At 36.6% G+C, this 21,844-nt stretch overlaps 2 protein-coding genes across 2 annotated transcripts in view; one reads left to right on the top strand and one right to left on the bottom strand.

Moving 5' to 3' along the window:
* The window catches only part of ITGA4 (integrin, alpha 4 (antigen CD49D, alpha 4 subunit of VLA-4 receptor)), a 93,584-nt gene extending 87,094 nt beyond the window's left edge, over window positions 1-6,490 (top strand). The window contains exons 25-29 of the mRNA XM_010833848.1: window positions 1-30; window positions 862-981; window positions 2,697-2,795; window positions 3,168-3,287; window positions 3,929-6,490. Of these exons, the coding sequence (XP_010832150.1) occupies window positions 1-30; window positions 862-981; window positions 2,697-2,795; window positions 3,168-3,287; window positions 3,929-4,027 (468 nt within the window). The 3' untranslated portion in view covers window positions 4,028-6,490. The remainder of the gene's footprint in view (window positions 31-861; window positions 982-2,696; window positions 2,796-3,167; window positions 3,288-3,928) is intronic.
* Window positions 6,491-6,595: 105 nt separating this feature from the next.
* CERKL (ceramide kinase-like) overlaps window positions 6,596-21,844 on the bottom strand; it is a 154,328-nt gene continuing 139,079 nt past the window's right edge. The window contains exons 9-16 of the mRNA XM_010833851.1: window positions 17,489-17,563; window positions 16,577-16,754; window positions 16,438-16,497; window positions 15,463-15,488; window positions 15,259-15,367; window positions 12,307-12,403; window positions 8,208-8,386; window positions 6,596-6,755 (exon numbers count right to left, since the gene is read on the bottom strand). Of these exons, the coding sequence (XP_010832153.1) occupies window positions 6,674-6,755; window positions 8,208-8,386; window positions 12,307-12,403; window positions 15,259-15,367; window positions 15,463-15,488; window positions 16,438-16,497; window positions 16,577-16,754; window positions 17,489-17,563 (806 nt within the window). The 3' untranslated portion in view covers window positions 6,596-6,673. The remainder of the gene's footprint in view (window positions 6,756-8,207; window positions 8,387-12,306; window positions 12,404-15,258; window positions 15,368-15,462; window positions 15,489-16,437; window positions 16,498-16,576; window positions 16,755-17,488; window positions 17,564-21,844) is intronic.

Here is a 21,844-nt window from a genome sequence, read left to right as displayed (position 1 = left end):
TTTCTGTCAAAGACTGATAAGAGGCTCCTGGTAAGTTTAAGTGTTTTGCTTTCCAACGTCCAGGACTGAAACACTTAAAATCATGGACCAAGAGGTTTGAACTGTCAGCTGAGTATAGGAGAGAAGCCAGGTCAGGTGATGTTCTTGTGTTGTGAGGAGCAGGCATGATTGGAGAGCTGAGATACACCCAGGGTTAAATATATACTATATACTGCTGCTGCTGCTGCTAAGTCGCTTCAGTCGTGTCCGACTCTGTGCGACCCCATAGACGGCAGCCCACCAGGCTCCCCCGTCCCTGGGATTTTCCAGGCGAGAGTACTGGAGTGGGGTGCCATTGCCTTCTCCTATACCATACTAGTCATTATTTATTTAAGTGCCCAATTCATGCCAACCAGACATTTGTGCCAGACCCTTTAGGAGGTTGGTCAAGATGTTGTCTTCAGCTGAACAAACTCTGGTTGCATGAAATTTCCACTCTTTTTCATTTTAGTGACTATATGGGGGGGGCGGACAAGGAAACCCTCCAAAGGATCCAAGTTTGATCATAGAACATGTAACTAAGCAAATACTCTCATGTGTTTTTTCCTATCCCAGAATATTTTCATAAAAATAATGAAACATATAATACAGTTTGAATACTTGTTTTTGTTATAATTTACTATAAATATTTGTGTTTTCTTTGAAGCAAGATCATTTTTAAGTGCCACTAATGAAAGCATATCCTTAATTCCATGTTTATAACAAGATAAATTTTTGCAAAAGCCAGAAATGAGAGCAGATCTTGAATTCCACGTAAAATATTTTAGCCATCTTTTTTAAAATGTTGAAATTTTAACATAGCTCTTTTGTATTCTTTTTAAGTACTGCATGAAAGCTGATCCATATTGCTTAAATATCTCATGCCATTTTGGGAAAATGGACAGTGGAAAAGAAGCCAGTGTTCACATTCAGTTGGAAGGTCGGCCATCCATTTTAGAAATGGTAAGTCTATGATACAGTGGCAACTTTGTGGATAAGATTTCAGACAGACCTTACAAACACAGCCATCTTATACAGGTAGGATGGTAAGTAAGGAGGCATTCAACAAATTAAGAAGGTATGATTGACTGTAAAATCTGGAATGAAATTCTAAAACTGTTCCCATTTATCACTTCAAAATACACTGTCTAAATGACATGGTTTTAGTAACTAAACAGATAACATAGACTATAAAATAGACTATAATTAAGAGATTTTAGAAAGCATGTCCAACTATTTATGACTGTCACTCAAATCAGTTAGCTGCCTCAACATTTCATATATCCTTAAGTTATTTACAAATTATGCTAAAAGACCTACTATTGTATATAGTATACATTTACTAAAAATTAAGACTTCCATAAAATCTAAAACATCAAAATTTAACAAAACACATACAAGAACACAAACACACTTTTAAGGACATGAACTTTGAAGGCTTGAATTAAAAATTACCTAAATACATGTTAGACTTCTTCTTGGAAAGGAGTGTGTATATTTATGAGAAGTACTTTGAGATATAATTTTCTTATCTGATCAATATGGGTAATAGATCTTTTTCAGAGTTGTTCAGATGAGATGATCTTTATAAAGAACTTAGTACATAGCACATAATAAGCCAAAGGAAAGGACAGCTATCATGTTCTGTTAAGAGGAGAAGTTGAAATTACCACAAGGTGGTTAAGAGGAAGACACATCAGACAGGGAAATATGAGCGCTCCATTTTAGTTGTAAGTTATTTAGACTTTGGCAGTCTGCCTTCTTACTCTCCAGGGTCAGTGTTCTCACCAGTGGGTGCCAGTGGCATTTTGGACCAAATACTTCTTTGTTGCCAGAGGCCGTCCTGTGCTAGTAGGATGCTTATCAGAATAGCTGGCCCCTACCCGCTAAATGCTAAGCACCCCTTCCCCATGCCTGCCAGCTGGAAATGGCTCCAGACGTAAATGACCATCCTCCAGGGTACAGAATCATCCTTGGTGAAAAGCACTGCTCCAGCTAAAGCACATAATTTATTTTTAGCTTAAAATTCTGCATGTTCTCTCCAAAATGTTAAATAACCTTTAGACAGTAGTTTTAACATTTGCAGGTCATAGACTTCTATAAGAATTTGATCAAAAAATATAGTCTCATCTACCCTAATGAATGCACATATGAAAAAAAAAATCTCAATTTTGAATAAAATTTCAAAGGGCCTTAGAGTTTGTGAAGCCCATCTACAGATGTCTAAGCCCTGAATTCTTGGTTATGAAGTCCCTCTCTCGGTGAGATAGTCAAACTGAGTTCATCCAGTGATTTTATTTTTGAATGCTATAAATATTTGTACCAGATTTTTTCATTATAGCATTTGATATACTATCTGTATTTGATCAGATCTGATCAAATACAGATAGTATACCAAATACTATAAGAAAAGCCCAAATAAAATTAATTTGAGGAAATGTTTATCAAACAAAGAAAGTCTTCCCTAACGAAAAAATATACTAATAACTATCAAATAATATTTAAATATTAATTAATACAAAGGACATGCCCTTGGAACTAAAGGAAGCATTGCATTGCAATTAAATACAAATGGTGAAATAAGTTGGAGAAGATAAATTGTGAAAACTTAGTTTCTCATGATCATTACCTACTATATGTTTTCATGAAATAAAACTATGTCTCTTTTCTTTAAACAGGATGAGACTAAAGCATTGAAGTTTGAAATAAGAGCAACAGCTTTTCCGGAGCCAAATCCCAAAGTTATTGAACTAAAGAAGGATGAGAATGTTGCACATGTAAGATTACCTTTTTAACTGAAACATAAAGATTATGGGAAAAAATATTGCTAGGGTGTTTTGTCAGGAAAACCACAGAGAGCCTAAAATACTTTACTGGGGAGCGGCATTTTCTACAACTGTCAGGAAGGAACGAAACAGCTCTTTCAGAAGGTGATTTTGGTAGAATGAATCGGAGGAAGAACCACAGACACGGCACATTACACTCCCTGTTTCTGGTAAACATTTACCAATGTTTCCTATGGTTGTGTTAGAACAGAGAGAGAATGGGAAGGAATATTCTAAATACTATTGGGGAAAATAGAGGGACTTCAAAGGAAATAGAGGCAAGTTTTTTAAATGGTGGTTCTTTCTTTTGGTTAATTTATGTAGGTTCTCCTCGAAGGACTACATCATCAAAGACCTAGACGCCATTTCACTATAATGATTATTTCAAGTAGCTTGCTACTTGGACTTATTTTACTTTTCTTCATTTCTTATGTTATGTGGAAGGTAAGTCTTTAATAATGACCAATGTTGAACCACTCAAAATTCTATTCTTGAGTTTTCTCAAAACCAACTTGTGACTCCCACATTACTAGATTTAAGTATTTCAGTATTTTTAATGTTTACATTCCTAAGTGGACTGATATTTAATAGTATTGATCACATGTTTCTCTTAACTTCAGTACCAAAGTCTTTCTAGAAAAATATGCTTTCTTAAAGATAACTGATTTTCAATGAATATTCAATATAACAGAAGTGTTTTTTTATGTATTTATTTATTTTTAAAATTTATTTGGTTGCACTGGGGCTTAGTTGTGGCACCTGATATCTTCCGTATTAGTTGTAGCATTCAGGATCTTTAGTTGCAGCATGCAAACTCTTAGTTCCAGCATGTGGGATCTAGTTCTCTGACCAGGGATCGAACCCAGGCTCCCTGCATCGGGAGCATGGAGTCTTAGTCAATAGACCACCCAAAGCATTTGGAAAGCACTGCACATTTATATGCTGAATTTCAGAAACCCTATAGTAACAACAAAACAAGGCTGTATCTCCCAAACTAATTTTTACTGACTACAATTGTCATTGACTGTTTAGACATTTAATATGTTCATAACTATACAGCAGTGATCATACAATGTTATTTTCAGGCTGGCTTCTTCAAAAGACAGTACCAATCTATCCTACAAAAAGAAAACAGAAGAGACAGTTGGAGTTACATTAACAGTAAAAGTGATAAAGATGATTGAAGACATGTCAAGTTAACAGAACAACTCAGGTTACAATATATTAAAAAAAACATTTTAGATATTGTTTACAAGAAACTTGTAAACAGACTTAAAGACTTACAGACTTCATGTACTTCTTTTAATAATGACCATGTGACATATTATGTCTTCAGCATTGCTTGGACTTTTCAACTCCATTATCTTTGGATATATTACAGCATTACCTTTGGAGTTATTTTCTCTCAGATGATAATCTTGCAGCTCTTAAATGGATATAAAAACACTAAAGCATCAACTTATTCAAGAGAAGTAATCCCTGGAAGATATCTTGAAAGTGCTTCTGAATTAAAATTATGTGGAGGAAGTAAACAACTCATCTGGAGAAGACTTAGACTCTTAGTATCATTCCTTTAAAAGAAATACTATTCACCATATGTGTTTGCTTTGGTAAAATTAATTCCACCCAGTAGGCGATGACTCATTCCTAATAGCTCTTTGAGGATTGTTTGGAATATGTTCTCTAGAAATATTTAGCAGAAGTTTTCAACAAACTGTCACCAAATTTTCTAATGAATAGAAAAGAACCACTATCATTTTGAAGCAGATATCTTTAAAGACACTGATTTTTAATCTATTTCCTATGAACTTTGATCAGCAAGCAGTCTATGAATATTATGGCCTGATGAACAAAGTTCAGACTGAACTTATACACTGGTTTGAGCTTAAAGGGGTGATTTCTGGATAATTCTTGTTTATACAGCCATATATTTTTTCTTTCTGTACATATATATATACATAATTTTCTAAAAGAACATATATTTATATAGGTGTAAATCCAGTGTCTTTCTGTAACAATTTTATCAAGGTAAAGGTACTGAAGAGTAAATTTTAAAAATCCATCTTTAGTCAAATTTTTTGTTTATAAAAACAATACTTAGAATTCTAATTTATATTCTAAAACAGATTGAATGTTGCACTTTAGCTGATATTACAAATATAAATACACTGATATATGTAAAATATGAAAACTGTACCTCACTAATTTTTTAAAAATCAGAGCCTTCCAAAGATGATGTTGGGGACAAATATTTCATACAAATTAGATACTGTTTAAAATGCGGACTGTTAAAATTCAGCAAACAGGTAAATTCTAATTTGGATGTTATTCTTTTCTCCTCAAGTGTAAGTATGAAATGTGCTTTCACCAGTACTATAAGGGCATTCTCTTCTGCATGGAACTAGAAAACAAAATTCACAAATTTAACTGTAAATTGAAAAATGTAGATTTAGCTTGGATAAAAATATGACATGAAAATTTCCATGTTTTAGTGATAAGTGAAATATTTTATGTTTTTTGTTGATCTTACATACTTTTATAATGAAGTAGTTTCTTTCTGGGTCTAAAATAATTTATCTTTAAATGCCTCTTCATTTGCAAATAAGTCTTTTTTTATAATATTTATTCTTGCATATGAACTAAATGCTGATAACTGCACAACATAACGTCATCTGATTTGTTCCTACATCTAACTTGATGTGAAGGTTGTGGCCAAATTTTCAAAATCTGTTATGGGATGTGATAAGTTAGGGGCCAGTCTTTACTGTTATGGAAAAGGATTTCTTCATATGAGGTCCCTGCCAATAGCTGTCTTCCTCAGACTGCTTCATTTCTGTTATCTGTTCACATATTGTGGCTGGAAAAGGAGAAATGCACAGCAATCGGTGAAGGCATTTGAGCAGCGAGACCCAGTGAGCATGAAACCTTCTTAACTTGGTGTGTAACCAATAGAAATTAAAATTGTTAAAGTAGTTCTTTCAAGAAAATATCTAGGCTCATTGATAGAAAATCAAATCCAAATTTAGAGCTGCTTTCTCAAGGATGATCCCTGAGGAAATTTAAATCTAGTTCTTTCCTACTAGAAATAACAGCATTTCAGGTGGCACTGAGTTCAGTGTAAACAGCATGCTAGAATCGTCAGACAGCAGGGCTTTCAGAAACAAGAGGAACACAGCTCCCTACGGGGCCACATTATGACTCCTTGTATATTTTGCATACTTTGTGTATAATGGACTTCAAACTCGAATCACTTTGAGTTTTCAACTTTCAGAGACCGTCACAAAATTGGTGCTATAACTTTTATCCATCTTTTTTGTTTTTGCCAAGTAGTCTACATATTAGAGATTTTGAGGAAAAAAATAGTACTATTTCTGGTTATATGATTTCCTAAATGCATAATTTTGAAATATAATCTTGCTGGAATACTTACCTCATCAGGATATCAGAACATTCTTACATGAACTCTGATCTCTTGGCACCAGGCTATCGAAATTTAACATCAGAACTGATGGACTCAAATCCAGGAAGAAAGAATCCAAATTATTTCACTTTGGAATTAATCTAGGTTAAATATTGATATATCTTGTTTAAATTTCAAATACCGGAGATGTTTATTTTCCATTCCAATAAATACTCTCCAAAAACCAAAATTTCAGTTGTTTTGTATATATTTCATGTCTTATATTTTTAAGTTTAGAAGCTAATTTTAGTAACAAAAAATAGCAATTTTAATTTCTTTTCAAAATAGAGATGTTTTCCTTATTAAAATATCTGATTAATTAAAATATAACATATCCTTTCATATTAAAATTCTAGTTTCCACATTCCTCTTATAAACAACTACATGTTACTTTGGAATCATTCATTTCTTCCATGCTTCTTCCATAAAGATTGATAAGTCTTGGGTGTACTCTGTAAAGAATATAATATACATGACATTATTTCATTAAGCTATCATTCTGTTATTTTTCATACATAACAACACCTATTGAATGCAGTGCATACTGCCAAATTCAAATCTAACGATAACCAACAAACATATATTCATGGCAGAGCTGCCATCTAGAAAAAATGCAGGGCCTGATAAATCAGTAGCACTAATTCCTGTAAAGCCCAGTAAATTGTGGCTGTAGAAAGCTCACATCTTGCAGGCCACTCAGGGAGCCCTGCACACTTCCACTCACAGAGTCATAATACTTACGGAAAATGAATTTGCCTGTTTATAATCAGTTGCTCTTGCTAATAAATATTATGTAAAATTGTTCGTATGTAAAGTATGCTTTGGAAAGATGATAAAAGCAAACTGCTGAACACAAGTATTTGTTGTGGGTAAAAGGAAATTTTAAAAGTGGTTACAGGATGCTTGGGGCGGTGCACTGGGATGACCCAGAGGGACGGTATGGGGAGGGAGGTGGGAGGAGGGTTCGGGATGGGGAACACGTGTACACCCGTGGTGGATTCATGTTGATGTATGGCAAAACCAAGGCTATGGTTTTTCCTGTGGTCATGTATGGATGTGAGAGTTGGACTGTGAAGAAGGCTGAGCGCCAAAGAATTGATGCTTTTGAACTGTGGTGTTGGAGAAGACTCTTGAGAGTCCCTTGGACTGCAAGGAGATCCAAACAGTCCATTCTGAAGGAGATCAGCCCTGGGTGTTCTTTGGAAGGAGTGATGCTAAAGCTGAAACTCCAGTCCTTTGGCCACCTCATGCGAAGAGTTGACTCATTGGAAAAGACTGATGCTGGGAGGGATTGGGGGCAGGAGGAGAAGGGGACGACAGAGGATGAGATGGCTGGATGGCATCACTGACTCGATGGACGTGGGTCTGGGTGAACTCCGGGAGTTGGTGATGGACAGGGAGGCCTGGCGTGCTGCGATTCATGGGGTCGCAAAGAGTCTGACACGACTGAGTGACTGATCTGATCTGATTGTAAAGTAATTAGCCTCTAATTAAAATAAATAAATTTAAATTAAAAAAAAGGCAAAAAAAAGTGGTTACAATTTTAAATTGTAACCATCTGCTGTTCAAATTACTTCATGAGGTATAAGATCTTAATCTATTTTTAAAAATTCAAAGTGGGATTTTCAGACATACATTATCTGTATAGTTTATGAAGAATGGTAATTTGGAATGCCAACATAGAGACTCATAACCAAAGAAAATGGTTGTACATAACAACTGGTGAATAAATAAAAAGTTATACTTTTTATTAAAATTGTACATGTGTCTTTTTATGTGTTCCTGATTTACTATCTAGCCAGCTAGGCAGTGGTATAAATGGTATTCAATGGTATAAATGGAACCTTCTTGTAACCATCAGTTCCGTGTCTGACAGACATATAAGGTGGGGAATACTTACTTACCTAACATGGACCTCTGATGCAACTTGCATTAAATCACCATCTACATTCCAAGGGAAACAGTTTCCTGAAGCAGTTTCATGTGGTCCATGATCTTCCTCTGGATGGTGTCCACTGCTGTTACTCTTTGGGCAAACTTTTACTTCTTCAACAGTGTAAGTATCAACAAATGGAAAATTGAACTAAAAACAAATTAATGCAAATAACCTTGGTACTTGCTTTATACCTAACTGTAATGCAAATTAGCAAAGTTCACTGCACTCTCACCTGCAACTAAACATCAGTGTTCATGCTGATGTTTTTACAGCTTTGAAACCTATCAGTATCAGTCTCTTTGGATGAAGCCTTTTCTGAAGCTTTGCAAGTTCATTCAGATCTAGCAACTGGCAAAATTATTTTCCGACAAATAGTACATGTCTATGAAACTGTATACAATAATTTCTAATTAAAGAGTAAATATTTAATACTAGTCTATTTTTATAAAGGATTTATATAATCCACTGAATTAATTATTGTCAGCTAGTTTAGCTGATGTAAACACAATCTAGAATAAGTTTCACATTTGGGATTTCATTACGAAAAGTTTAACTTACGAAGGTGAAAAGAGAAAGTAAGTCTATCCTGTGTTATTTTTGCCAGTGTTTGCCTGCCTCACCCTCACTTTAAAGATAGACACAAGTTGTAAGATAATTAGAGTTGCTTTCTGACCACTCGTGAATGATGAGACATCAGCTTCATATTTCATCCTTTCTTAGCCATACTACCCAAAGCAATCTATAAATTTAACGTGATCCCTATCAAATTACACACGACACTTTTCACAAAACTAGAACAAATGATCCTAAAATTTATATGGAACCATCAAAGACTCAGGATTGCCAAAGCAATCTTGAGGAAAAGCAACAAAGCAGGAGGCCTAACCCTCCAGACTTCAGACAATACTACAAAAAGCTACAAGAATTGAAACTGTGTGGCGGTATTGGCACCAAAACAGACATATGGATCAATGGAACTGAATAGAGCGCCCAGAAATAAGCCCACACACCTATAGACAGTTAATGTTTGACAAAGGAGGCAGGAATATACAAGAGGGAAAAGTCTGTAATCCACAGAGACAGGCCTTGGGAGAAACCACACCTACACTCCCTGTGGTATCTGTTAATGGCAGCCCTAGAAAACTACCACAATAACCAAAACATGGGAAATCTGGTGGAGGATGGCAATAGGTGAGGCTGTGACACAGGAAAGGGCTAGAATACAAGGGGCCATGTGTTCTTCAGTGAGAACGTTCAATGTCATCTTGATGACAGTAAGATTTAAGAATTAGAAAAGGGATAAATCATATCTGTATTTTAGAAATATCTGTCTAGAAGGAAGTGTGGAAGATAAGACCAGAGAAAAGAAAGACCAGGAGGAGGCTACTGTAAGCAAGAAGGGATTAATTGGTGGACTGGTTGTAAGAAATGAGGGAGCGGGGTCCGGAGTAACTCCAGGATGGGCAGAGAGTGGTGCTGTTGCCCTGTGTAGGGAAACATGGAACACCATCAGGGGAGAGGGAAATAAGGTAAACAGTGGATGTGCTCGATTCAAGATGCCTGTGAGTTCAATAACCTTAGCACACAGAAAGACACAGTGATCCGCAGATCAGAAGAGAGGAGAGAACCCTTGGTAGTGTGCAAAGTTCAGATAGTGGTTCAAGCAGTGGAAGGCAATGAGGTCACCCAGGAAAAGGTATCATGAAAAGATAAAACTACAAACAAATCCCTGGGGAAGCACCAGCTCTTAAGGGTTTTAAACTCCCTACCAAAAACGAGGGTCAAAGTGAATGCGGAATTGTATGAACAGAGAAAGGTCAGCTACAGGATGGAGTTGAAAGAACTTGAGTAATTTTTACCTTCTATCTATTTTACACAGAGATGGGAAAGGCAAGATGCGTCACCTACAAATAACGGTTTTCAATACGTTCTACAACTGTTGGCATACATGAACATTCAGTTCAACCTGGTAAAGACGGTTCAGAGACCTAGACTGTTGCTCTCTTTGGGCTGAAGTGCTGCATTTCCCTTCCTGGATACCAGAACTGCTACTAGACAGTAGATAATATAATTTTACATTTATCTTGTCTTTATAATCTTACATAATTTATATAGACTTCCATTTTTGAACATATCAGCATGAAGAGACTTACATTTTTGAACATATCAGCATGAAGAGACTATATACACATGTATACGTATATATGTACATCTACAATTTTTTAACAAATGAAATCAGTCACCTTGAGAATCAATCACATTATTCTTACTATATATCATTAAACAAAACATTTTAGAATTTCTTTGCAAAACATTACAGGACAATAGCATGGACTTGAATTTTTGGAAAGAGCTAAGCCAATGAGTTAAATCTAATGAAACACACACACAGGCAACAGTTTCTTGTATCACAAGCAAGATATGACTGGTCAAGTACATGAGAAAAAATGTTATATTGTGCATCACATGGTCTCCTTTCGAAATAGTTATTTTCCTATAGATACAGAATTATATTTACTACTATGTTCATATTTTTATAGTAAGCATCTATTACTTTTAAAGTCAGAAGAAAGCTACTTTCATATTGAAAAAAAAAGGATTAAAGAAAAGTTACCTAAGACATTTGCGTATTAGCCATTCCAAAAGAGAACTTCCAAAAGTAGTTTGTGCAATCATGCATCCCTAAAATAAATACCAGCTTCTCAAGGAAAGTATCTTAAGGTCATTACTCCTTTAAATTCTCAGAATTATTTAATAGAAAAAGTTTATACCAAGGTAATGACATTCATTATCTCTTGGAATATAGAATTTTGAGTGCTTTTTATATCGCTATTTTGCTTCTATTTTCTGATTTAGAAAAAAAGCAATGGAAATGTATTGCTTCAGGATTAAGAAAAATAATAAAGTTGCAAACAAAATTAGCAACATTTGAAAAGGAATACGTTTCTTTAAAAATCAATAAATCACTATTTCCCAAAATACATCCATAAAGTTATTAGTTAGTCTCACAACCTACATTATATCTGCTTTTGTCCACTTTGTCTCCTTAGAGATTTATGTTTAAGGAAAATAGGACTATATCTAATTGTTATAACTTCCTAAACATTTAATTCAGTTGGTTGCTCAACAAACATTGATCAAATAATGTGGTAGGCAGAAGAGAACCAAAACTTCATGAGGCCTGCTCGAGAAAGTTTAAAATTATAAAGAAGCAAAAATGGGAGCCTTGCAGTGACTCCCTACGTAAGCAAGATTCAGTGCTGGTCACCAGCTGAATTTACTCTCCTCCTCCCACCTGTTCTCCCCCAACTACAGCCAGGCACAATTTTATACCTGTAAGAAGGTGTGAGACTGTATGGTTTTACATGCCTACTATGTACTTCAAGATTCATAATTTCAGAAATTCACATATTTATGGATCAGTTTCCTAATAACTGACTCAAAGTACCTGCCAAAAGAATATGGCTTATAATAGTTGTTGCTTCTCTTTAAAACAAATCTCTTAAGTGGAAATATAATAACTTTCCCTATCTCTACAAAAACCACACACATCTAAGTTTAGAATAAAGTAACAGCTATATAAAAGTGGTGTATTCTAAAGTATATTTCTGCAAATTTATTTCAATCAATGTAAGTAGGCAGATCTTGAACAAATGAAAGGAAAATCCAAAGGTCATAACTTTAGAGGGAGTCTGATGTCATAAAATCAAGAAGATTAAAAATCTCAGGTTTCACTCTCCTCATTTTGAACAGCTGAGTGTAATTTTATCCTTAACTTACTCCACATTTCAGTATAACACTACATTTTCTATTTTCTCTTGGCACACGCACACATAAAATATATATAACCACCAACCCACAATTCAAAAAAGGCCAATCTGTATTAATACTGGTGGATACTTTTCAAAATTTGAAGAAAGTGCAAACTGGAAAAAAAAGAAAAGATTAATGTATTCAGAAGAAAATAAAGCCTTCTTACAAGGCAGGACTTGGTGTCAATTCTGCCAGCATCTCACTCCCCATGATTAACTGCTTTGCACATAAGTAATCCACATGCTTTAGTGTACCTGGTTTTTAATACTCGCGTATCTTTTCAGGTGTTTTATAAATTCCGGTCGAGAAGTGTTTCGTGCAGTTATAAGAGCCATGCTTCCATTATTTAATCTGAAATTAAATATTTGTATTTGACATCAAAACATTTATTAAGAGATTATATCAGAAATTACTCTGTATCATTCTTTCTAATAAATAACGTTTACTAGAAGTTGTAGGCAAGTCAGATAAATAACATTTTATTTACCTAAAATTCTTAAACCATATTTTGCTGCATTCTTCTTAAAATGAAACAGCCTTTCAGATTAGTTTTATTAGACAACCAACTTCCTTCTCACCAAGCACTGACATTAAGGGCTTTTAAAAAAACTGAATCATCATGCATCCTATTCACATATCAAGACATAATTTGAAATGTACTTACTTAGGGAGTGTTTTGTTTTTTAACGATGTGTTGTAAAATAGTTAATCAGTACAAATGGTGAAACAACTAGTTCAACAGCTTTAAAAATCTAACGTTTGATTTAAACATTTATTTAAGGGCAGGTCTAAGTGACAGGAAACCAGATAAATCAAAGCGGCCCTTGGATGGATTAACTGGAGTGAACATACACTACCATACATGTTCAGTTAAATGACTGCACATTTTAATCTTGCATAACTGTTTGGTTCAATATAAGAGGCTGCAAATTTAGAGGTGTGATTTAGTGCCAAAAGCCACTCACAGATGCATCTAGCTTTAGAAGGCAGTTTGCAGAAATATGTGCAAATGACTCCTAGGCTCAATTTCAGTGCAAATATAAAGTCATTCCAAGAATAACAACAACGACATAAAAAAGAGCTCTTTAAATCTTACGGAACCTCAGGTTAGAGCTGTAAAGGACCCTGGAGATTATCCAGTCATTCACTCAACTTACGTAGAATGAAAAGAAGTCCCCAAGTTTAAGTGATTGGTTCAAAGACAGAAAAACAAAAATGATCACTGGAACCAAAGCCCTTCATTCAGGGTCCATAATTCCTTTTACCCATCATGTCACCTCTTCCCAACTGGAAATGAATAGTCAATGATACCAAAACATGAGTGTTTTGTGTGTTCTTGATTTTAATTCTTTAGTTTTCCTGTGTGTACCTTTCAATACTTATTAATAGTTGAAACACATGCTATGTGCCTAGCACCCTTCTCAATATTTCCATATATTACTGCATTTAATCTTAGCAAAATTTGAATACAAAAATAGTTCCTATCAGCAACTTGCACTGATGTATCTAAAGATGAAACTCCTTTGCAATTTCCCTGAATCATTCAGAAGATAAACTCTGAGTATCCTGGTCAGCCAAAGCTCCTACATAAAGGCCCTTGCAAAAATGGCATGTTTGACTACAATCCACAGAAGACATCTCTAACCAGTCACCCTTCTCTGAAAAAGTCATCAATGCTGACTGAACCTGGAGAGTAAGCCATGGACTTTCAGGCCAGCTGGAGAATATCTGGAGCAGCTGGAAGGAGGCATGAACCTACTCCTTCCCAGAGAGCGAGACTACCTCCCCAAAGGTCCTTGAGCAGACGTGGGCGTGGAGATGGTGCAGGGTCAGAGCAGCACCGTGTCATGGCCTGGAGAGCACAGCTTGGGTCAGCTGGCCAGGACCTCACTTCTTGTGGGACGCTTCCTTAGGGAGGCGTCGGCTAAGGTTTCTGAGGGTAGGGGGAGGAAACATCAGGCTCAATTTCTAAATCATACAACCTTCAAAACATTCCTGGCAAGCTTCAGCACTAGAGAGAATTAATGAGGGCCCTGACATCTGGTTTTTAAGTAGTTTCTCTTCTTTTCTAACTTTAGATGTTTTCCTGTTTCTCACCTTCCTATCATTAGTCAAGGAAAACATTCTAAATCATCCCTTTGCCAGCATTAATCCTTCAGGTTAAATATTTTGCAGGGAAGTTGAAACTAATCATTAAAATAATGTTCAGATCAGATTAGATCAGTTGCTCAGTCGTGTCCGACTCTTTGCGACCCCATGAATCGCAGCACGCCAGGCCTCCCTGTCCATCACCAACTCCTGGAGTTCACTCAGACTCACGTCCATCGAGTCAGTGATGCCATCCAGCCATCTCATCCTCTGGCGTCCCCTTCTCCTCTTGCCCCCAATCCCTCCCAGCATCAGAGTCTTTTCCAATGAGTCAACTCTTCACATGAGGTGGCCAAAGTACTGGAGTTTCAGCTTTAGCATCATTCCTTCCAAAGAAATCCCAGGGCTGATCTCCGTTATGAATTGCCAAAGTACGTACATAAGTCATTGTTTTATTCTACTTTAAGGAAAAATTTAGATGTGATAATATTACACAACATTCATCACCCTTTCTTCTATGCTCTAGAGGAATGTAAGAGAAATATTTTCAGACCAATGATGGACAACTACATGAAAAGTATGTACAAGATAGTTTGTGGATAAAATGATATATAAAATGTCTCACAAAAATGTGGGCAGTATATTCAGATGCATCACTATTCATACTAAATACAACTAAAATAGTTCCTTTGATTAAAGTATCATACATACACACATACATGCCATTCTTGCTAAGGATGTTTACATCTGCACTAAAATTCAAAGTCAGGGACAGCCATAATAAGTATCAGAATTAAACAATGTTCTCAGTGACTGGTAAATAACATAAATAAAAGAGCAAAATGGGCATAAATAACACAATAAGATCATGTCAATAAAACCCAAAGAATATTATTTTAGCTTCAGTGATATTAAAACATCAGAGTTATTATTTTTCCAGTATAACAGTTGTTCTCAGCCTACTCTGATGACAAATGCCTTAGAATCTCTAATACTATACAGTCAAAGATGACTTCCTCTTGATCATATTCTAGCTAGCCAAGAGTTAGCTGGCTATTCTGACAGATAAATGTGGTTTATAGAAAAGTATCAACAATTCAATAAAAATGCTTACTAACCTGGTATTAGGTGCCAAGCCTCTAGGTGCCACTGAACACTGGCACGGAATTGCCATAATGCTGACATTCAAGAACTGACCCTGGATCATTTGCCACTGATCATTACAATCTAAAGGCAATGGAAGGGATCAGTTATTTTCCCTCACCACAGCAAAATGTCAACAGAGCCTGGCTCAGTTCTCAGGGAGGTAATTTCAGACTCACCAGATTTGGGATATCCTTGTGCCCTCCTAAAAGAAAACAAAAGAGACAAAAACACATCACACACAAAAATGGCATCTATTAAATATGAGATGGTTGTAGAACTCAACATTATAGCTATTAGACAGTACATAAAAATATGTGAACAATTCCATTACTGCATTATTTGATTCTCTGATTTATCAGTAACAATGATTTTGGTTTTGTTTTTTTTTTTTTAAGACTACACCACTTCCTTTGTGTGACTTCGAAAAATGTTTTTAGTCTGCACTAGAAATTCTCATGAGGGCAGAAACTATGGATTTTGTTTGCTTGTTCATTGGCTCATTGTGTCCAAAATGTCTGGCATAGAGCAGATAATCAATAAACAGCTGTTGAATTGAAAGATGGATGGATAAATGGATGGGTAGATGGAGGGATGGAGTGAACAGTTGCTTCTGAAGGCAAATGCCAAGCTACATGATCTTATAGTATCTGTAGCACTCCATGATTCTATATTCTTCACTAATATGATAGAATAACAACCAAATATCCCAAGTCTAATACACTGTTTATATCAAACTATTTTATGTTTTGGGGCTTCCCTGGTGGCTCAGAGGGTAAAGTGTCTGCCTGCAACGCGGGAAACTGGGCTTCGATCCCTGGTTCAGGAAGAGCCCCTGGAGAAGGAAATGGCAACCCACTCTGGTACTCTTGCCTGGAAAATCCCATGGACAGAGAAGCCTGGTAGGCTTCACGGAGTCGCAAAGAGTCGGACACGACTGAGCAACTTCACTTTCACTTTCATTTTATGCTTTAAAAATAGATAAAGTATATAACCTTCATTGCTAACACTAGCAAGTGGGTACTCTTTCTGCCCCCTTCTGATGCCTATGTCAGAAGCTTTCTCTATCTCCTTTATACTTTAATAAAACTTTATTACATAAAAAAAAATAGATAAAGATTCCTGTATTACTTTGAGTGAAGCTTTTAACTTACCTTTCTTCTAAATCCTGAGAGCTGTTAAATGGTAAAAATGATATTTCACATTCTTCTGGCCTACAACATAATGAAACCTGTTTTTAGCAGTCATTGACTCTGGGATATGAAATTTGGGGTTTAAGGAAAAAAGACTTACTTTAGTTTTGCCAGTGCCTTCATGATAGCAAAATCCATCCGCTGGTTAGGGGACATCCATCGATGATTTTCTGCCACAGCCAAAGCTCTTCCACCAAAGCCAAACATGGCTGAGAACCCAAAGCGAAGAAACTTGCCAATGGTGCTGAAGGTACAGACGTCGACTGGCTGTATGTGCCCTTGAATGTTATGCCGAATATTCGTGTCAGTAAATATAGTCAAGATGGCAAACACAGAAGAGCATATTCATTTACTCATGGAAGAAGAAAGTGTCAGGCTGGCTTTATAATGTAATAAATATGCTGCTTTATCTTCCACTCTTTTTACCTACAGTGACTGCAACTGCCATTTATAGCTTTTTCAGGTACTAAACGAAGAAAAAGAAAGCAGTACATTTTGCAGTTTACTGCTCTTTTAAACGAAACATTGCTAAGGAAGTCAAGTTGAAGTACATGTGCAAAGTACACTCAGATTTAACAGATTTGCATATATTAGTGCTTACATGCTTTATATCGGTAGAGATAATAAAAGATCTAGTGGAAGGACACAGGCTGGAGATTTTTTTCTTGTGCTTTTTTTTTTTTTAATTTTAATAACCAGTCCCAGAGTTCTGATAGTGAAACAACAGTTTCTGATATTGTGCATGGATTTTCTTGAGCTGGTTATAAAGTTGGGATCTTGAATATCATTGTATTTTTTCCTATCCAGATTACAGTAAAACTATATTTTCTACTCTTTAGAGCACCTGTATTGTGAAAAATCATCAGTCAAAATAGTGAAACTTTGACTAAAATTTTCAGTTTTTATTCAAACACTTTTCTGCTTTGAGAGATAAAGAAGCTGTCTTGGCAAGTCTGGAGGAAATAAAATAATCTTCCTTAGAAAACATGAACTTCTTTGGAAGAATTCTTACCCATTATAATGTGCAAAGTTGCAGTTACCACATGTGAAACTCCATGGAGAGAATGTGCCAATACATTAGTAGATCCTGCCAAATCAAATGTAAAATGTGGATGATCAGTGTAGCAAACATTTTATGAGGTTTTTATTTGTCTTTCTTAATGTGGCATGTTACGTTGATTTATTTGGTATGATGAACCATCCTTGTGAACCTGGGATAAATCCCACTTGAACGTGGTATATGATCTTTTTTATGTGTTGTTGAGTTCTATTTGCTAACATTTTGTGGGGAATTTTTACACCTAAATTCAAAGATAATGGCCTGTAATCTTTTTTAAGGGGTGTCATTGTCTGGTTTTGGTATGAGGGTGATGGTGGCTTCATAGAATGTCTTTAAGAGTATTCCTTCCTTTTCTTTTTTTTTTTTCTTTCTTTTTTTGGATGCTTTTATTTTATTTTTTTAATTTAAATTTATTTTAATTAGAGGCTAATTACTTTACAATATTGTATTGGTTTTGCCATACATCAACATGAATCCACCACGGGTGTACACGTGTTCCCAATCCTGAACCCCCCTCCCACCTCCCTCCCCATACCATCCCTCTGGGTCATCCCGTGCACCAGCCCCAAGCTTCCTATATCCTGCATCGAACCTGGACTGGCAATTCTTTCACATATGATAATATACATGTTTCAATGCCATTCTCCCAAATCATCCCACCCTCTCCCTCTCCCACAAAGTCCATAAGACTGTTCTATACGTCAGTGTCTCTTTTGCTGTCTCGTATACAGGGCTATTGTTACCATCTTTCTAAATTCCATATATATGCATTAGTATACAGTATTGGTGTTTTTCTTTCTGGCTTACTTCACTCTGTATAATCGGCTCCAGTTTCATCCACCTCATTAGAACTGATTTGAATGTATTCTTTTTCTTTTCAATTTTTTTGAAGAGTCTGAGAAGAATTGGTATAAGTTATCCTTGAATGTCTGATAGAATTTGCCTGTGAAGCCATCTGGTCCCAGACTTTTGTTTGTAGGAAGTTTTTTTTTTTTAATTACAGATTCTATTTCACTTCTAATTATCAGTCTGTCCAAATTATCTATTTCATTTTAAACTAACCATTTGCTCTTACTTTATAGAGATGTCACTATGTAATGTTTAAATGAAAAATTACATGGAGGTTTGTAAATTTTTGTTCACATCATAGATGCACACCGGATGGCTACTGAATTATTAATCTTTAAATAACTTAAAAATTAGAAGACAATTTATAGTATCTACTTGCTCACAGCTTCTTCCATTGTGAATGTATATTTTCTACCTGAAAGAGTGTTAGCTATATCAAAATCTGCCCCATCCAACTTTAATAAACAAGCTTCTAACTTCTTTACCAAAAAGAGCACCAACAGTAGAAGGATGGCTCTGGAAAGCAGAGACAAACACATAAACACACAAAAAAGGCCAAATAATAACTAAGAAAAAATATAAAATCACTGTAAAGTACAAGAGATAGGCTTTAAATTCTTTCTAAAGCTCTTTGTGCAAGGTAATGCTCAAAATCCTTCAAACTAGGCTTCAGCAGTACATGAACTGAGAAATTCCAGATGTACAAGCTGGATTTAGAAAAGGCAGCGGAACCAGAGATCAAATTGCCAACATCCGCTGGATCATAGATAAAACAAGGGCATTCCAAAAACACCACCTGCTTCTGCTTCATTCACTATGTTAAAGCCTTTGACTGTGTGGATCACAATAAACTGTGGAAAATTCTGAAAGAGATGGGAACACCAGACCACCTGATCTGTCTCCTAAAAAACCTGTATGCAGGCCAAGAAGCCACAGTTAGAACCAGACATGGAATGATGAACTGGTTCTAAATTGGGAAAGGAGTACGTCAAGGCTGCATATTGTCACCGTGCTTATTTAACTTCTATGCACAGTACATCATGTGAAATGCTGGGCTGGATGAATCACAAGCTGGAATCAAGATTGCTGGGGAAAATATCAACAACTTCAGATATACAGATGATACCACTCAAAAGCAGAAAGCAACGAGGAAGTAAAGAGCCCCTTAATGAGGATAAAAGAGATTGAAAAAGCTGACTTAAAATTCAGACTTCCAAAAATTAAGATCATGGCATCTGGTCCCATCATATCATGGCAAATAGATAAAAAGTGGAAACAGTGACAAATTTCATTTTCTTAAGAGTCAAAAATCACTGCAGATGGTGACTGCAGCCATGAAATTAAACCATGCTTACTCCTTGGAAGAAAAGCTATGATAAAACTAGGCAGTGTATTAAAAAGCAGAGACATCACTTTGTAGACAAAAGTCAGTATAGTTAAAGCTATGGTTTTTCCAGTTAGTCATGCATGGATGTAACAGCTGGACCATAAAGAAGGCTGAGAGTCAAAGAATTGATGCTTTTAAATTGTGGTACTGGAGAAGATTCTTGAGAGTCCCTTGAACAGCAAGGAGATCAAACCAGTCAATCCTAAAGGAAATCAGTCCTGAATAATCATTGGAAGGACTGATGCTGAAGCTTCAATACTTTGGCCACCTGATGCAAAAGCCAACTCATTGGAAAAGACCCTGATGCTGGGAAAGATTGAGGGCCGGAGGAGAAAGGGGATGAGATGGAGATGGTGAAGGACAGGGAAGCCTGAACTGCTCCAGTTCGTGGAGTTGCAAAGAGTTAGATATGACTTAGCAACTGAAAACAACAAAGCTCTTAACCAAGTTGGGGGTCTCTTCTATTATCTGAGATATTGTATCATAGATGAAGAAAACACTTCTTTCCATGGTATCTGCCACAGTATAAGAATCTGTATTGAGACACAGATTTCTCTGTATCACTAGGATAATTTAGGATCCATATGAATTTTTCCCACCAGCCTACACAGAAAAAGAGCTCTCTCAAGTCACACCCCTGTAATACTTATGTGTCTGAGATCTTGCGGTAAAGGTCTGCTTTCAAAGGGGAAAATACCAGCTAGCCCATTCCCAGGGAGTAAAAAGGATTTAAAATTAAGAAGTTATCATTTTTCTTGATTTAAGTCCAGTAACTGCCAAGAGCTGTGCTAGCATGGATGTATTGTGTACTACAGCTATCAGGCTTCGCTGGTGGCTCACACAGCAAAGAATCCACCCACAATGCGGGAGACCTGGGTTCGATCCCCAGGTTGGGAAGATCCCCTGGAGGAGAGCACGGCAACCCACTCCAGTATTCTAGCCTGGAGAATCCCTATGGACAGAGGAGCCTGGCAGACTATGGTCCATCAGGTCACAAAGAGTTGGACATGACTAAGTGACTAAGCACATACACACTATAGCTATCGAGGCAAAGACTAGTCCCCTGGCTTTGCTAATGAGAAACTTTCCTGTGTGGTCCCTTTGATTTGTCACTTTGAATGGATATATGCTTGGGTTCTCAGTTGAAGTTGAGACAGTGCAGCCATTATCAAACAATACAATAATAATCATGAGGTACCTACCTAAGCATTGAGATTTTCACACCTCTAATGATACCAATGCAAAGAAATGTCCACCTTGACCAACTGGTAAACTGGTTTTAACTGACTCATCAAAAGGTAGTTTATGTTCTGACCCTTGTTACTCAAAATATGTCCCATAATCAAACAGCAATGGCCACATCTCCCTGTTTATTACAATGTTGATTGTGAAGTCCCACTCCATGCCTAACAAGTCATAGTCTGCATTTTATAAGATCTTCAGGTTATGTATAATATAAGGAGAGGTCCTTCTCCAGAATTTATGGTTCAAGGATCAGCTGCATCAACATTATCTGCTAGAGCTTATTAAAAAGGGAAATTCTGGATCCCACCTCCAACCTTTGGAAAGGGAGTAGCTGGGAGTAGGGCCCAGGTGTCCACGTCTTAGCAAGTTTTCCAGGTAACTTTTATGCACTCTAAGGTCTGAGAAAAGTGGTCCAGAAATCTGTTCCTCAGTGGATCTTTACCAGCTGTCAATCACCTCAGTTCAGTTCAGTCGCTCAGTCGTGTCCAACTCTTTGAGACCCCATGAATCGCAGCATGCCAGGCCTCCCTGTCCATCACCAACTCCTGGAGGTCACTCAGACTCACATCCGTTGAGTCAGTGATGCCATCCAGCCATCTCCTCCTCTGTCGTCCCCTTCTCCTCCTGCCCCCAGTCCCTCCCAGCATCAGAGTCTTTACCAATGAGTCAACTCTTCGCATGAGGTGGCCAAAGTACTGGAGTTTCAGCTTTAGCAGCATTCCTTCCAAAGAAATCCCAGGGCTGATCTCCTTCAGAATGGACTGTTTGGATCTCCTTGCAGTCCAAGGGACTCTCAAGAGTCTTCTCCAACACCACAGTTCCAAAGC

Source organism: Bison bison, unplaced genomic scaffold (assembly GCF_000754665.1).
Source record: "Bison bison bison isolate TAMUID 2011002044 unplaced genomic scaffold, Bison_UMD1.0 scf7180017863946, whole genome shotgun sequence".
Taxonomy (NCBI): domain Eukaryota; kingdom Metazoa; phylum Chordata; class Mammalia; order Artiodactyla; family Bovidae; genus Bison; species Bison bison.
Note: the sequence above shows the minus strand (reverse complement) of the source record. Positions and strands in the feature narration are given on the sequence as shown.